This window comes from Canis lupus, chromosome 18, assembly GCF_011100685.1.
Source record: "Canis lupus familiaris isolate Mischka breed German Shepherd chromosome 18, alternate assembly UU_Cfam_GSD_1.0, whole genome shotgun sequence".
NCBI classification, from domain to species: domain Eukaryota; kingdom Metazoa; phylum Chordata; class Mammalia; order Carnivora; family Canidae; genus Canis; species Canis lupus.
In genome coordinates, this window is record NC_049239.1 from 36,670,725 (window position 1) to 36,688,693 (window position 17,969).

At 36.4% G+C, this 17,969-nt stretch overlaps 1 protein-coding gene across 23 annotated transcripts in view; it reads left to right on the forward strand.

The window, feature by feature from the left end:
* The window catches only part of DCDC1 (doublecortin domain containing 1), a 482,774-nt gene that overhangs the window by 213,020 nt on the left and 251,785 nt on the right, over window positions 1–17,969 (forward strand). For all 23 annotated transcript variants that reach the window (XM_038563136.1, XM_038563134.1, XM_038563146.1 and 20 more), the window contains 2 exons: window positions 3,382–3,552; window positions 17,453–17,554. In XM_038563136.1, coding sequence (XP_038419064.1) covers window positions 3,382–3,552; window positions 17,453–17,554 — 273 coding nt within the window. The remainder of the gene's footprint in view (window positions 1–3,381; window positions 3,553–17,452; window positions 17,555–17,969) is intronic.

The following is a 17,969-nucleotide window of genomic DNA, read 5'->3' on the forward strand; positions in this document are numbered from 1 at the left end:
TTTCTGCTGCACAATGAGATGGTGCATTTTTTCAACATATGCATACGTAAGCCTTCTTTTGTGAATGGGACTGATAGGGTCAGATAATGTTTAAAGGGAAAGGCTTTATGTCTCTCAGGCCTCTATGTTTCCACATGGATGCTCCCACACACACATAGATTGAATTATGAACAGACCCATTAATGCTGGGATCACAAAAGGTCAAGTTTTGTCTTCTTTTACCCCTATTCACATTGCCTTTGTAGAGAGAGAGAGAGAGAAAAAAGGATTTGCAGGAAAAAAAGATTCATGATGAAGAATTTTAAAAAGCATTTTTCCCCTTCTAGCAACATCTGTGATTTGAAAAAAATCATATTATGTAAAATAATTCAGGATTATTGTATTACCTACCCAATTTTGGTACATGAGTTATATCATGTGTAGGGTTATCTTTAAGGGTAATATGTTCTCATAATAACTGAGAACAAAATGTAGCACTTTGAGGATAAAAGACCTTATGAATATGTAAAGTAACAAAGTTTTAGTATAATTGGATGGAAATTTTACCAAAATGTCAGGATTCTTGATATATTTTTTTCTATTTTAAGATATGTTAATTTTTGCTAGGACATCTTTTTGGATAGTTTTATTTTAATAAAAAGTTGATAATTGATGTAATCATACTTCACATACATTAATAGATAATCATGGGACAGTTGAAAATAACAAAAATGATAGAGAAATTTTTTGAAGCAACAAAAGATTCATAGGAAATAAAACTTTTAACCAATAGCCCTTTAGAATGCAAATGACATCATCAATTGTATGGTTGGTTGATTTCTGATGTCACATGAAATCCCCTATCTGTGAAAGGCTATGGATTGTGACAGTAAAATCAGTCATGTATAAAAAGGTTCTCAAATCAAAGCCTAAAATTCCTTTTTTTTTTTTTTTTTTTTGGTGGCTCACTATAGTACAAAGTACAGTACATAAAATCGAAGGAGCAGAATTACTGACTAGCATAATACATTGCATGATACTTAGTATACTTTAAAGACTACATAAATTCTATCTTTTTGAATCATATGATGCTGGGGCTGAGCATAGGTTCAGAGAGGATCAGTGCTTTGCAGAAATGGCATCTGGAGTCTATTTAAGTCCTTTCTTTTTGTCAGACAGCTATAAGAGCAAGTCACTTGGCCTTGTTTGGTCTCCAGTTCTGGTATGATAGATATTATTATCCATCATTTTGAGGATAATACTGGAAGATAGTATGGCAAGGATGAGGTTGGAAATATTGACTAATATTAGATCATTTATCATTTCTGTATTTTAAATGTTACAGTTTTATAGTAGCATTAACAGTACTATGGAAAGCACAGAAATTCATTCCAAAAAATGGAAAAGGTTTTTAATCTTGAATACCAAGCTGACGAAGTTGGGAGGGAGCAACTGGAGGGTTCAAAATGCAATTGGACATAGATTAATTTGGTGGAGGTGGCAGGATGAATTTGAGGTGGAGAGACCAGGAACAGGGAGACCACTCAGTAGGTGTTTAAGTTGGGGTAAAGGATGAAAAGATGAGGGCTTGGACCAGAGTATTACTTATAAGAAAAGCAAAGAAGGAGAAGAAATATATGAATTTGGAAGAAGGGTTGGCAAACTATAGCTGTAGGGCCGAATCCAATTTGTTGATTATTTTTCTGAATAAAGTGTTACTGGAATACAGTCATGCCCATTTGTTACATGTTGTTTTTAGCTTCTTTCAAAGTGCAACTGCATGGTCAAACAGGTTTTATGGAAACCTTATGGCCCACAAAACTGAAAATATTATCTATCTCTTTTAGAGAAAAAGTTTGCCAATGCTATATTTAAGAGAAGGATTTTTTTCAAAGGGACTGGTTGAGAGGCTCCTGGGGGGCTCAGCTGATTAAACATCCAACTCTTGATTTCAGCTCAGATCTTGTTCTCGGGGTTGTGAGTTCAGGCCCCATGTTGGACTCCGTGCTGGTTATGGAGTCTACTTAAAAATTTTTTTTAAATAAAAATAAATTAAAAAAAATAAAGTATTAAAGGAAGTAGATGATTGATGACATAGAGACAAATAAGAGAGATATGGAATACCAAAGAAAAATCAGAATCATTTAAATTAGTTTGTTTATATGCACATCATGCTTTTAAAGTTGCTGGGGAAAGTTAAATGTCATTGAGGTGTGTGTGTGTGTGTGTGTGTATGTGTGTGTGTATAATCTTGAACTAAGTAGGTAGAGTAGAAAAATTAATATTCAATTTATATGGATAATAATACAAATTTGCTTTCATTGACTTCTCTGAATCCTCTGTAGAAGGGATAGAAATCATGGATTTAACATCAGAGTTGGACAGACAGGGACAAATACCATATTTTTATGAGAAAAAGAGAAAAAGAGGATGAGGTATCTGTACAACAGAGACTCTTGGAGAATGATTTCCCATTTTTTTTACCTTGGACATTGAAGTGAGATGGAGAATTTAGGTAGCAAATAGTTTAAAATTTTTATTTGCTTTATGTGAAATAAGGGTAGGGATAGAAAACATAGACCAAGACAAACAACTGTAACTTGATATGCAGAAAACACTTAGATTTAAAAAAGAAAATACTATAATAACCTAATATATATTAGGCACATTACTATAGGTTAGACATGGTGTCATTCATTCTGTAATCTTATTTAATTCTTGGTATGGTAAGGATATTATTATTCTTTATTACAGATGAGGGTTTTATTACTTGTTCACAGTCGCTCAGTCAGTAAGTGGAAGAGCAATGATTTTTAACCTAATATTTCAAAAAGCCCATGTTCTATTCGGGGTCATTCATAATTCTAAATGAGTCTAATTTAATAACTTTAAAGGGCCATAGATAAAGTGAACTTCTGCTTTTAATCTCTCTTGCTCTACCATATATCAACTAGTGTTTGTGTAAGAATCCAATCTATTAGAGAAAACATAAACTTGCACAATGCAGTGTTCATATAATGAAATTAAATATTGTCATTGGTACATATATTGGATTAATTGAAATCTTAGGAAGATTTTATTCTGTTAAGCAGTTTAGAAGTCCTTTGCAAACTTGTCAGGTGCATGTTTCTTCTCATATCCAGAGACATTTTTTATTCATCAATTGTAAATGGCTTTCTTTTCCATATTACTGAAGTGCAAAGGTTATAAATTTTCCCGTAAATAAAATTAGCTGATAAAGGAATGCATAGCTCTTCTGGCTCTTTACTTGAAGATAGCTCTATACTCAAATTCTATATTGAAGTCATTTTCCCTCCCATCAAACTAGGTACTCAAAAATCTAATAGGTGTGACATCAACAATTACTTCTTGCTAACAACCCTTGTAATTTAACCCCTTCAGGTGAGCAGGCTGATTGATGAATTGCAGACAGCTATCAAAAGCAACAGAGGTCATCTCTCTAAACTTGGCCCCCAATTACAGGCTGAGCAGGAGCAATTCTCCTCTTATGTCTACCAACACATTAAAAGCCTTCCAGCAAACACTGTTATCCCAGGAGGCCTGCAGCTCAAGGTGGGTGTCATTCTGTAACTCTCACTGAGTTCAGCTAGAGATGAAAACACTCTGCTCCATTTGAAGACCCTTCTAACAATGCCACTCAGCTTGAATTTCTTTTAGTATTGTCTTTCTCACACCAGAGTTTGGCTTACAAGTGCTATGCTAATATTACCATTCAGGGAGTAGGTTTTAAAAGAAAATACCAAGAGGCATTTAAAAAGCGGATTTATAAACTTTAAATAGTTTTCAACTCAGAAAAGTAATTATAACGAATAAATTTAATCATGTGAATGTTGCATACTTTTTCCAGGGAACACATATTTTTAACAGAAACACTTTGTATTTCAGTTTTAAAAAATAATTTATTTAGAGAAATGGGAAAGGCTTTAATAATTGACAGACAGTGGCAAAAGGAATTAGAGGTGAAAGGCCAGGTGACTGATTGATGTTCAAACTACATTTCCAAGGAAAAGGATCTGTATTGGATAAGTGTGACACATGTCTGAGTTCACTTGGTAAAATCAATACTTAAGAATATACTGGGGAAAAAAGGTGAATTGGTTATTTGTCAGGACAAGATGGCTAAATGTCTTGGGCTACTTTTTGCTATTGCATCTCTGGAAGAGAAAAAGAAACTCATACTTAGTTAAAGCGAACTAAGTACTGAAAGTTTAAGGAGTTTAAATACTTCTGCTGATCATAATTGAGTTCCCTTGTTAAGTCTGTCAAGTTAATGTTGTTTTATAATTTCATATCCCACATTTCAAGAGAAAAAAATGAATTACTCAATGGATGGCTCTTTTCCATCGAAGGAACAAACTTATAACTCATCATTTTCTTTTGATTATATTTATATTTGAATTGATAACATTCTGAGTAATTATATTTTGATCAATCTTTATCTTATAATTCTTTTTTCTATTCAAGTTTATCCTACGAAGATAAACTTTATATTGTAATTATGAACATTGTATTTTCTATCTATAATTCTTTAAAATGACATTCTCACGTTTGCATTTGGAATGAGGATATTATCATGCAAAAATTGACCTTTGGGGAAATGTAACTCTACAATAAACATGATAATTTATTTTCCATAGTCTGCTAGTCAGCTAAAAGCTTAGGAAGTGATGTTCAAGACATCAAGTTCAAGGGTTCCCATCATCCAGTAGCATTTTTTTTTTTTTTTCCAGATTTCTGACTTGGTTACAGATCTAGTCCAACATTTTGCAAAGTGCTTGCTTTGATTATGGGAAGAGCTAGGGAAGGGAGCATGGTTACCTTAATATCATTTATTTATGTTTGATGATCTATATAGTTCTGTTGAATATGTATGTATATATATTACACATCTATGTTTATACACATATGCACATGTATGTGTGTATGTATGTACACATATCCATGGCTCAGCTTTAAGAACTAAAATAATTGATTGTGGTTGTCATCATCTTCTAGAGTAGTGGATCTCAACTACGGTGTGATTCAAAATCCCCTGGAGTGTTTTTTCATATTGTATATGGTTGTATTCACCTCTTCACCGAGGTTCTCATCCTCATCATATCTTTCATTGGTCACTTAAAAATAGCAGCTTTTGGTCAGATCTTAATACTAGCAGGTCACCTCTCAAAAGGACACACTCTTTCTGTATTCTATATTGTGTCAGTCCCATGCGTGCAATTACATGACATAATATAGTACCAAGTTTAAACAGACATAGAAGACAAAGGACTGAGAACGACCCATATTGGGTGTCCATCCCTGGTATGGGAAAATTCCCTGTAAAAAAAGTTGAAAACATAACAACTTTAGACGAATTTTAAGAAAAAGTTGCATCACTCATAATCACATCATTCATTATATGACCATTCTCATTTTTGCATGTATTTTAAAAAGATTTTATTTATTATTTGACAGGGAGAGCACATGTAGGCACAGTGGCAGGCAGAGGGAGAGGGAGAAGCAAGCTTCTTGCTAAGCAGAGAGCCCAATGCAAGGCTCCATTCCAGGACCCTGGAATCATGATCTGAGCCTAAGGCATATGCTTAACCGACTGAGCCACCCAGGTGCCCCTGAATATCATTTCCATACGCACTCATTTGCCCTATGTAGTCAAAACCACAATGTGCAAGCTTTGTTGTTGCTGTTTTCTGGTACACTCTCTTGCCTTCAATCATAGGACCTTTTAAGTTGATGAAATATTATTGTTTTTAGCTTTAGTAGTCACACTCAGTATGCACCATAATTTATGAAGTCCTTCAGGTTTTTGGAGTTATTGCTTATAGTCCAAACTTCTATCCTCTGTCAGTGCTGCTACCCCCGGCCACTTTGAGAACATCTGCTATAGGCATGGCTCAATGACTTTTGCTTTTCCAGTCCTGTTCTTTCTTGCAACTCCTCCTCTTCGTCCCCATGGAGATGCTGTCAGAAATGTTAGCATTTCCCTGGGAGAGCAGGAAAGAAAGGATTGATAGGAAAGGGTATTAGCAAACCTTTAAGGGATGGTGGGTGGAAAAACTAGAAGGAAGTTGGGTGATTGTGACAGAGAATTGATAAGCAAGAGTGTGGGATGTGTGAGTGGGTGGCAGACAGCACAGGAGAAACGAGTGGAAGATGGGTACAGGGAAGTCTTTTCACTGGAATTAGTGCTTTTCACACACAATTGGTCAATAATGCTCTGTGGGTTGTCTTCCATTTGCTGTGTGTGGAGGCAGATCCAGTTTCTGTGAGATCTAGAGCTGATACAATCTGGGGGAGAGGAACTTCTTTAAAATTAGTCCTGCAAGTGGATATTTATTTAGAATGAGAATGTAAATCACTATGAATTAATGGAGGATTGGAGATTTAGATCCTTTCTTCTGAGACTTTTTAAAGGAACTTCTCAGAAATACTTAACATGGAAATACTCCTTAATTGCTGGGGAATTGCTGGCTTCCCCCTTGTGATTCTCTATACCTCCCAGCAACTTCCAGCACTCTAGGACTGGAAGAGGTAAGGCCCTTTTGGCCCATGCCTATGATTGTTTTTATACAATTAGAGGAATATGACATCTTTTGAAGATAATGAAACTAATGTGTGAGTTTTTTCAGCTTTTTACTACAACTTTATCATTCTAGTTCATCGGCTTGTTTATCTTTAGAAAATGGGATAATTTGATAACAGAAAAGATTCTAACTTTTATCTGCAATACCCTCCTAGCATTCCTTATGCTTTGGATATCTGAATTTGTATTTAGATATTTGAATTTGAAATTTGCTCTGCCAGTGGCACAAGAGCACCATGAATCCATTTGAAATTTATGTTCTCTTTGATGGTCAGTTTTTTCATAAGTTTAAAGTTTTCATTATAACCATATGAATTAGTAGAAGGTTTATTTAAATGTTTAGGAATCTGGGGATCCCTGGGTGGCTCAGCGGTTTGGCCCCTGCCTTTGGCCCGGGGCGAGATCCTGGAGTCCCAGGATTGAGTCCCACGTAGGGCTCCCTGCATGGGGCCTGCTTCTCGCTCTGCCTATGTCTCTGCCTCTGTGTGTGTGTGTGTGTGTGTCTCTCATGAATGAATAAATAAAATCTTAAAAAAATAATAAATATTTAGAAATCTATGGGACAATTAAACAAATAGAAGGAGATAACTGAGGTTATCCATAAGATAGTGGCAAGATTTTTTCTTGAATAGGTTCATCACTGAGTGTGTATTATGTCCTTATTTCCATTGTACATCCCTTGATTTTTATCTTTCTATTTAACCTGCTCTTTTCCAGATATGTATTTACAATCCTTGAGCTTTGTTATTTCACCTACATTATTTAAATAAACAATGGAAAAACCAATTTAGGATATGCAATAAGTACAGATACTAAAATGTTCCAACATGACATTCATTTTCAAAGGAATTATGATAAAAGCGGGAAAATTGGAATATTCAAGGTTATTATGATTTTAAAAACACTCATTAAATGTTGGGCAAAATGTGATGGAGATCATCAATTTTTATATGTGGATTTTATCATAGTAGGCAAGTATTGGGCTGCTCATTTTAAAGGCAAAGAAACTTGAGATTTTATGAATGCTTTCCAATATCTTACGGGATAAATATTAGCAGTAGGCACTGAAACTGCTCCTCTACCCTACTTTCCATTCTTTCTTTCTCTCCCTTTCTTCTTACCTTCTTTTCTCTTCCTTCCTTCCTTCCTTCCTTCCTTCCTTCCTTCCTTCCTTCCATCCATCCATCTTTCAACTGTTGGGGGGGAAATGCCAGTATATTCACCTCAGCCTATTTCCTGACAGGCATCTGCAGCCAGGTGTAAATCTCTGTGCAGGAAGATACAGTCTTCCCTTCCTTGATGGGCTGAAGAGAAAAACTGCATCTGTATCAAAATCAGGAAGAGCAATTGGTTGGGGCATCAGCTCCCACGCAGAGCTGGTTGTAATGAGACCAGCTTTCCTTGCGCAGTCCTGACAGCCTTGAAGGTGCCCAGAGAATTGCCAGGTGGGCAGTCAGCAGGGAAAGTCCACAGGCCAGAGCTGGATTACTGTCCCAGCAGTTACCCAGACTAAATGCAACCACTGAACCTTACTGCTGTAGGCACGCACTCTCTCTCGGGGAGATTGTCCTTCTCCATAGCAGTTAATTTGTTTTTACCTCTCAATTAGCTTTTTCACAGAGTGTTTGAGATGCTCAAGTTGTTGAGATTCTCTTCCTACATATGCTCCCGTCCCCTGGATTACTCACTGACATCTATGTTAGCCCAACTCACCATGAGTATTATCAAGCGTCAATTGATCATCTGAACATAGAAATGAATACAGATTTTCTAATAAGTGCAAATGAAGTGATACATTTACACCTACTTAAGATTATACTTACAATTTCATTAATGTTTTATGACAAAAAATGGGTTATTCATTAAAATAAAAATGTGCTGCCATTGATGGCAAACTTTTGTATAGGTTTTAGTTACCCAAGATACTTATTCATATTAAGGAAAAAAATCAAATTTATAGGCACATTTGATATATTTTTAAAAGACAGTGAAAGCATAAAAACATATATTCTATCCAAATATGAGAATATGATCTTTGAGGCTAAGAATTTGGAGAAGTCTGATGATTTAGCTCATATTTAATCTTAAAATGTTTCATTTCCCCCAGTGAAATAAAATTTGGGGGATGTGACTATGTTTTTCTCATCAAAAAGAAGTCCTCATTTTCTTTGAAAAGAAATATATTGAGTCCAGGAGCTTCCAAAAACCTTAATTTACCAAGCTCTTGTATATATTATATCATATTATATCCACCTACTAGGACCTACATACCTGGTACTTGAATCCCAATTAAATATAATTTTAAACACTAAATTAATATAGACAAAGTGAGACCCTTATTTCATTTCTTCTTCAAACATCTGAATGTATAAAGGGCTTATTGAAATTACTTAGGTTAAGACATGATAGACAGGCATATTTGCCTTGCCACCATCAGCTAGATAATTTTGAACATTTTCATATCTTGAACTTAGTGAGAATTGTAATTGGATACAAAGAAAATATTTTTGTAGACCATTCGCCTTGTTTTGGAAATTTCACTTTGTCAATAGACACAGAAAAATGGGATGGGAGATAAGCTCTTTAAAAATAAAATATAGGGATCCCTGGGTGGTGCAGCGGTTTGGCGCCTGCCTTTGGCCCAGGGCGCGATCCTGGAGACCCAGGATCGAATCCCACGTCGGGCTCCCGGTGCATGGAGCCTGCTTCTCCCTCTGCCTGTGTCTCTGCCTCTCTGCCTCTCTCTCTCTCTCTCTCTCTCTCTGTGTGACTATCATAAATAAAAAAAAAATTAAAAATAAAATATAACACCAGGTGTGTTATACTGTATGTTGGCAAATCAAACTCCAATAAAAATATCCAAAAAAAATAACAAAACAATGAAACATGACTTTTTAAAAAAGATTTATTTTTTTATTTTAGAGAGGTGAGGAGGAGTAGAGGGAGTGAGAAAGAGAATCTCAAGCAGACTGCTAAGTGGGAAGCCCTGTACAGGGCTCTGTCCTACAATCCTGAGATCATAACCTGAGCCAAAATCGAGAGTCAACTGTTCAACAGAGTCACCCAGGCACCCCTGAAATGTGATTTTAAATGCTTAATGGCAGCAAAGTGCAGTTCTTCCCCCAGGTTAACTGTGAAGCCTATGATGGTCATTTTGCAGGCCTCTCCATCCTCAGCCTCTGTTGGCTTTCTTCCACCCTCACTCCCTGAACTCCCAATTTAGACTGCCCAGTGCCCCGTGTTCTCATTTATCACCTTTTTTTCAAGATTTACTGTTTTGAAAAGGGCAAAAGCTTCTTTCAAGGTAAGACAGTTTACAAAAACATATTTTTCTCAGATTAAAATTCTTTTTTGGAATCTACTATATAAATGAAACTAGGCTCTATCTGCCCTATTTGAAGCCAGGATGGTGGCTGACCCCACAGACTCACTCATTACGTTTGTTCTCCCACTTGGGACCATAGACCTCCATCCACCAGCCCCACTCCAAGCCTGCTGAGGAATTCCAGAGAGCTGAGATTGAAAATAACAGCCTCAAAGGATCAATAATCTATAAGGCTGAATATCATTTACTCCATGGTATTTTAATTATGATAAAGGAGTAAATCTCTGAGTGGAATTTCAAGTATTGACAAGTTGGTGGGAGACATATTTTTGGGGTCAGAGTCTTTTGGCTCTCACCTAAAATCCTACCCCCTAGGCAGTCACTTAATTTACATCTGCCAAATGGTGGGTTCTGCTTCAATTTATAGAGGAAATTTAAAACACCTCTTTTTTAAAATCAATCATTTTCTGTTATCCTTTTAATGGGCTTTAAGCATTATTTGATTGTTGGTCCAGATACCACTTAGACTTATAAAGTTTAACAATTATACAATTCGTTTTCACTTAAGTGTATTTTCATTTCCTGGGACAAAACATACTGTCTCCTTACCTGTTAAATACTAATTAAAAACATCTGTTAGGCACTAAAACACTTTTTCTTATATGTAGTATAAACATATTAATTCATTATTAACTTTTCATTGCCCTAATCCCATAATTTTAATATTTGCTTTTTGATTATCACTTTATCTAAGCTAGACATGTTTACTGTTTGATTTATAATACACATTTGAGAAAATATAGAAACTGTGAATATTCTAAAAATTATCTTGCAAGTCTATAAAAGTGAAAAACCTAACAGTACATTTATTTGATTTAATGTACATATAATGTTAATTCAGTTAGAGTTGATTTTCTATCTGCAATCGTGATTTTGAATTTTGATTGGATAAAGATTATTTCATGGTTAATTAGCTTCTCGCGTAAGACAAATATTTCATTTTAATTTTCATGTTCTTTGACTTACATTGAAAAATCTTTTAGTATAAAATACTTTTCTGTGCCCTTAAATTTTTTCATATTAAGTTTCATCTTATTATAGTCTCCAAAACTAGATATAAGAACAAACTTTGATATTTGTAATTAAAAACATGATAGGACTTTATTTCTGAAGATCTCCTATCCTTTATAAATAGATTTGGCCCAGGGCAAGTCATTTAACCTTTGTGAGACTTCCCTGTAAAATGTGGTTGCTTTGAGCATTGAGTGATTTAATGTGTGTGATTATGCACCCTGCACTCTGGATTGCCATGCATGTGTGTGCGGATGCTGTGCCACGCTGCCAAATCCCCTCTTCCAGACTGAGGTACCCATCCCTCAGCTCCCACAGCTATATCCTTATTGCCCTCCATGTCAAGGAGCTGCTTCTCCCAAGACTAGGCCCACATCCTGAGGGCAGCTTGCATTTGGCTCATACGCAGTGCAAAGACATGGCTCCCTTTCCTCAGTTCTGGACAACTCCGAAGGGCTGGCCATTCCAGCTCTAGGGCTCCCACCAGAGGCCTCTGTTGCAACCACATCACAGTTCACCTTCAGCTACCCACGCGGCTTTCCTCATTCCCTCACCAGTGTTATTCTGGCGAAGGCTCCCCGGTAAACTTCCTGTGAGTAAATCTTGGTCTCAGAGTCTGCATTCTGGGGATCACAATCCAAAACAATGTGAGTTAACTTTGTTTCAACATATTTAATTCTATCCACCTGAAATATGCCACATATTTTTGCGTGGCTATTTTATATTCCTGTTCTTCACTGGACCTCTTATAGTAAATCCTGTTACTGTACAGCCTCTCAACTTTTGGCAACTCACTGCAGTGTCATTTTCCTATTATTGCCTCTTGACAGCATTGTATCCTGAGGTATTTTGAAGCTTAGATGTTTGGCCTTCTATTCACGCACAGAAGAGCTTCCTGGGTGGTCTGCCTCGCTATTACGGAGAGTTTGGGAACCTGCTGTTCCCCCACAGCTAGCTCTTAACCAGACTTATAGTATTAGAGGCTGGATAATGACACTGAACTAGACCTTATACAAGTCCTTAAATAGATAGGATACATGATGCCCAGCAAACCTGTCAAAGAACCACATTAGGTCAAAATTCATTCAGGTCATCTTTCCCCATAAAGTTTAAGTTTTGGTCACTGTATATATAAATAAAATTCTTCTAGATCTTCACTGGTATTTTTCTGCCTTCACAAATACTTCATATGAACAGTTATATTTCATTTCATTTATTTATACCCATACACACAGACATCATATTTCAGAAATATTAGCCTAGCTGCAAATTTTAATTCCCAACCCTGTTTATACACAAATAAGTAAGTAAAATTACTTCAGGAATGAACAGTAGAAATGGACCATTTCTCACCATGACTATTGTTACTACTCTGGTTTGAGCCACCATCATCCATTCTTTAGATTGCTGTTGGTCCCTACAATCTACCTCTGCCCAGCAGCCACAATAATCCTTTTAAGTTAGATCCTGTTTTTGCTCTGTTCCAAACCTTCCAAAGAGTCTCCATTTCTCTATCACTTTGCTCTAACGACACTAGTCTTCTTGCAGTTCTTAGAATGTACTGGGCACATCCTTGCCTTAGTTTCTTTGCTCAAGCAGCTCCCTCTGCCTGCACTGTTCTTCTCCAGCCTATTTGCTTGGTTAACTCTCCCTGTCAACTCCTTACTCAAGTCTTTCCTCTTTTGAAAGCCTGTTCTGGTCACCTGCTTCATATGGTGTTTACCATGCCCATCACACTCCCTGATCCCAGACCCTATATCCTCTGCCCTTTTTTAGATAATACCACCTTCTAACAATCTCAGAGGTACATTTACTATGGAGCTAATGAAACTGAAGCTTCAGGGTCCCTTCCCTGCACAGGTCTCTTCCAAAACTCTGGGAGAAACACTAGCAATGGGTGCACATGGTCATGTGTTCCTATAAAATTTGCAACTATATCTGAACTGTAATTGGTTGAGACCACTGTCTGTTTCTACTCCAATTTCTTCTCTGTCAAGTTTGCCCTTGTACCAAGTGGTGTTGAAGTGGCCGTGTTTTTGAGGTCTGGTGGGGGGAAATTGAATTTGGGATACATTTAGTTTAGGTATAGTGGAATGTAATTAGTGTTTTGCAGTCACTTCCCTGTATAGTTCAGTTAGTGCTAACTGTTCTGATATGGAAAGAGCTTCCAGGAAGGTGGCTACTGCCCGCTAGCCATAGAGCATATTGCTTTCTGACTATGGATTAGAGTGCTTGGCATCAAAAGTATATGGGTGGTGGAGGAAAAAAAAGTTGTGAAAATAATAAAGCCAATAAAGCCAATTTTAAAGAAATCTGATCAAGATTTCCCCAAATTTGACATTAATACTAAATACTTTTATGAAATGACCAACAAAGTTGTGAAGCTGAGAGAGATTTTTCTTTAAAAAAAATTTTTTTTAGATTTTATTTATTTATTGTAGCTTAATTCCATGACTGTCAGATCACAGCTTGAGCCCAAACCAAAAGTTAGGTGCTCAACCGATTGAGCCACCCAGGCACCCTCTTTTTTTTAAACAATTTTTTTTTTTTAGATGTGATTTATTTATTTGAGAGAGAAAGGGGATGGGAGGGAGAAGAAAGGAAAATCCAAAGTAGACTCTGTATTGAGCGTAGAGCTCAATGGAGAGAGATTTTTCTAATTAGTAATCAAAAATCTTTTCATTAACCATGCTAGAGGGAAGAATTATCTTTCCATTCTCCTTATAGAAAAATGTTACCAAATTACCACAAGAAAAGGTGATCAAGGACAATTCAGCCAAAATATGTGTGTTTAGATAGTTAATGATAATATTTTGTAATTTTTTGCTATGGGTGAGCTTTTGAATGTGTGTAAATTGTGATTTCTTTTCTCATTTTATTTACTTATTTATTTTTTAAAGATTTTGTTTATTTACTCATGAGAGACGCACACAGAGAGAGGCAGAGACACAGGCAGAGGGAGAAGCAGGCTCCATGCAGGGAGCTCCATGTGGGACTCGATCCCGGGACTCCAGGATCACACCCTGAGCCAAAGGCCGATGCTTAACCACTGAGCTACCCAGGGGTCCCTCTTTTCTCATTTTAAATGAATATTTTGTACCTAGTTTTACATTTGTAATTTTGTATTCCTTTTGTTAAAGAAGGCCCACCAAATTGTATTAAAGGTCCACCAAGTTCATTTAATTTGGTGGGCCTTCTTTAACAAAAAGAATGAACAATTAGCATTTACAAGACCTGGATGTATCCTGACTATGCTATATGATTTACTTACTTGTTCTATTCCTTAAAAGCAGGAATCTTAGCTTCTTGATATTTCTTAAGCACCTGAGCAGTGCTTGGCACGTGGTAGGCACTCAGTAAATATTAGTTGAGTGAATGAATCAATTACAACATTACAATAAAACATAGTGTTAATCTAATTTAATCCTGTTTAAGAAAAGTCAATATTGACATGAAGGAGAGTAATTGATGGAAAACACTCCTTAAAATTTTTTGATTGTTAAAACTAATCATAGAAGTAAATCCTTATTCATAGATATTTTCTTCACTAGTCGTTAGCTACAGTGTTTTTAAAGAGGATCTGGATCACTTTTTTTTTTTTTAAGTTCTATTACCTTACTCCTTGGGACCCAAGACTAGCCTCAGCTAGCTTTTTCCATCATCCCACTCCAAGGGTAAGAATTTAATTTTAGAGCCATAGGGAGGCGAGGCCATGCAGAGAGCCACTGAGGAGCCAATACAGCAGTTGGTTTTTCGTAAGCCAAGGACCAGGCAGAAGGAAAGTAAAAGTCAACTATTCTTTAATTTTTCTATATCTAGTCAATCACAGAACTTCTGTTTAGAGAGTGATCTTTGTTTAGACATTGGACGGTAGAAGTAAAAAAAAAAAAAAAAAAGTGCTTCCCATGCAAAGGAAGAAAAAAAATAAATATAATACTGGATTTTATAAAAATGAGCATAGTATAAAGAATGAGAGGTAGGCCTTAAGAAAAGCAGAATCTCATAGTATTTCAGCTTGGGGAATTTTTATTTTTGTATAAATACAGAAAACAATACATTATAACTAATGGAGGGCAGCCTTCTTTCACTGAAACACCTAAACTTGTACTTAAACCCTAAAACATTTATATCTTTTTAAATGCCCTTATAGAGATTTTGGAAACCAGAGCCTTGTTTGTTTGTTTTTGAGAACAATTTTGGACATAGAAGGGCAGACTTCTTACTGGTAGTGAAAGAAACAGTGAACTAATGAAGGTCCTAGATGTTGGCCAACTCCTCTTTGCTCTCTCAGTTTGGCAGTTAGCACCCACACTGCTATTTTCTAGAACATAATTTTCTGCACTCTGATTCCACATCTAGCAAGTCTTGACAAAGCAAGGAACATCAATAAGTTCCCCAAACTGAGCTTTTGTCAATGCTAACCTTGCAGTATGCTTGACATCCAGAATCGTGACTGTCCTTGCCAAATGTCACCATTGTTTAAGACGTTCAGGTTAGGGCTCTGAAGAGATTGTTGGGAGGGTAAGATTCTCCATCCACATTATTTCCCATGGGTTTGCAGGCAACAGTTGGGTTTACAAAGTTCCTTATAAAAGTAGAGAGATTTTTTTTTTGCTCAGAATTATATATGTACTCAGAAAAGAAGTTTTTAAAAATCCTGGTTAGCAAAAGATGCTATAGGATGTAGACAAGGCTGATAGCTTGTGCTATTTCCATGGACCATCAGCATGATGAAAAGTGCTGAGTGGAAAAAAAACTACAATTTTTGAACATTATTACTCTTTTTTTTTTTTTTTAAATCTCTCTCTCTCTCTCTTTTTTTTTGCTAAAGCCTAAGGAAGTATTATTGAAGCACATTATTTCCCAAATGAGGTTAGGACTAATTAAATAACTCTCAAAACTGTCTTAAAAGTAAAACAGATGGTTTTCTTTCCTTACAAATAAGATATTTTCCTAAATCATCTTCTCTGGAAATAGCATGAGAGATAAATACAATGACTACTTGATGTGATATGTGTATCAGAAAGGGAAGAAAAGAACTTTTGGAAAAAAATAAAATAAATAAGGACTTAAATTATTCATCAGGTCTCTCTTGGCCTGCTTCTATTCTTAAGAGCCTGGTGAATGGATTGGCACACCCCATGTGGGTCCTCAACGTGGTTAGGGGATGGTGTTCACTCTAGTGGATCGTTCCTGCTGGACTGGTTTGTTTGGATACTCTGGACCAGAACGCTTGCTAGCACTTCTTTCCCAGCAGCTTAAGAATGCAGCTTAAGAATGCAGCTTAAGAATTTTCTCTCTGTTCTCAACAACTTGTTGCATATGTGCACTTAAAATGGATGGCTTCATCATACTGCTACGCAATAAATATGTCAGGTTGAATTTCCTTTTAGTGAGTCAGAAGATGAGCTGAACACTGATATATATTTTTTTAATTAATTTTTAAAAATAAATTTATTTTTTATTGGTGTTCAATTTGCCAACATATAGAATAACACCCAGTGCTCATCCCATCAAGTGCCCCCCTCAGTGCCCGTCACCCAGTCACCCCCACCCCTCACCCACCTCCCCTTCCACCACCCCTTGTTCATTTCCCAGAGTTAGGAGTCTCTCATGTTCTGTCTCCCTTTCTGATATTTCCCACTCATTTTTTCTCCTTTCCCCTTTATTCCCTTTCACTATTTTTTATATTCCCCAAATGAATGAGACCACATAAGTTTGTCCTTCTCCAGTTGACTTATTTCACTCAGCATAATACCCTCCAGTTCCATCCACATCGAAGCAAATGGTAGGTATTTGTCATTTCTAATAGCTGAGGAATATTCCATTGTATACATAGACCATATCTTCTTTATCCATTCATCTTTCGAAGGACACCGAGGCTCCTTCCACAGTTTGGCTAGAACACTGATATATTTTATTATTTTTATTTTTTTAAGTTTCTTCTTTTTTTTTTTTTTAAGTAGTCTCTACACCCAGTGTGGGGCTTGAACTCACAACCCTGAGATCACGAGTTGTTCTACAAACTGAGCCAGCCAGGTGCTCCATGAACACTGATATATTTTAGATATAAATCAAAGATTGCTCATGTAATTCATGGCTTTATGTTCTTCAAGAAGAATGAAATAAACTAGTTAATTGGTCACTGACCTTTCTTTGATCTTTGATGTTTGTTCCATTTAAGCATCCATTGCAGTCAGTGATTTTTTTCCTTTAATGTCCACTTTTCCTTCTATTTTAAAACTGTAGGGGAATGCCAGTCAGGTTAAAGACAGTGAAACTGAAGGGAGAAACCAGAGACTTTCTTATATGATTCTAGTCCTGCTGATTTTCACTACCAATTACTTGCACATGTTCATAGAGGCAGGCCTTACTTTGGATAGTTCCCATATGCATGACTTTCAGTTGACACGCACATACACATTTTACATATGTTCACACATACATATATAATTTTGAATGTGATTATTTTTCAGATATTTGAAAATGGTAAAGACACTGGAGAGGTCTCTGTCTGCATCAGCAAAAAAGACCTGGAGTCTAATAGCCCATTTCAAACTGGCGACATGATGGAAAATGTGAGTTTACCAACTATTTATGGCTGTAATGTCTCTCAAGTTACTTATTAATTTAGATAATTACATCTTTAAAGTTGTTTTGAGAAGATTAATAATTTGCTGCTCTGTAAAGATCAATAGTCTCAAGCTTGACTTTTGAATTTCTTAGGCTCTCAGCTTTAGAAGAGTATTAACTCTTGGCCTCATACTTAACGGTGTCTTAGCCTTCATTACGCCTGTATTTGGAAATCTGTCTACGGTGGACACTGGGATTGCCCTATTGTTTACACTTTGTAAAGAAGTGACATGATATTAAGTGGAGAGTATGTTCTGGGCTGGGGGTATTTCTAAACCCCAGACCCTGAGCAACTAACATATAGCCTTAGTCTTCTCCGGTGCTCATTGCAAACACATCCAGATGCTTTATCTTAGGCAC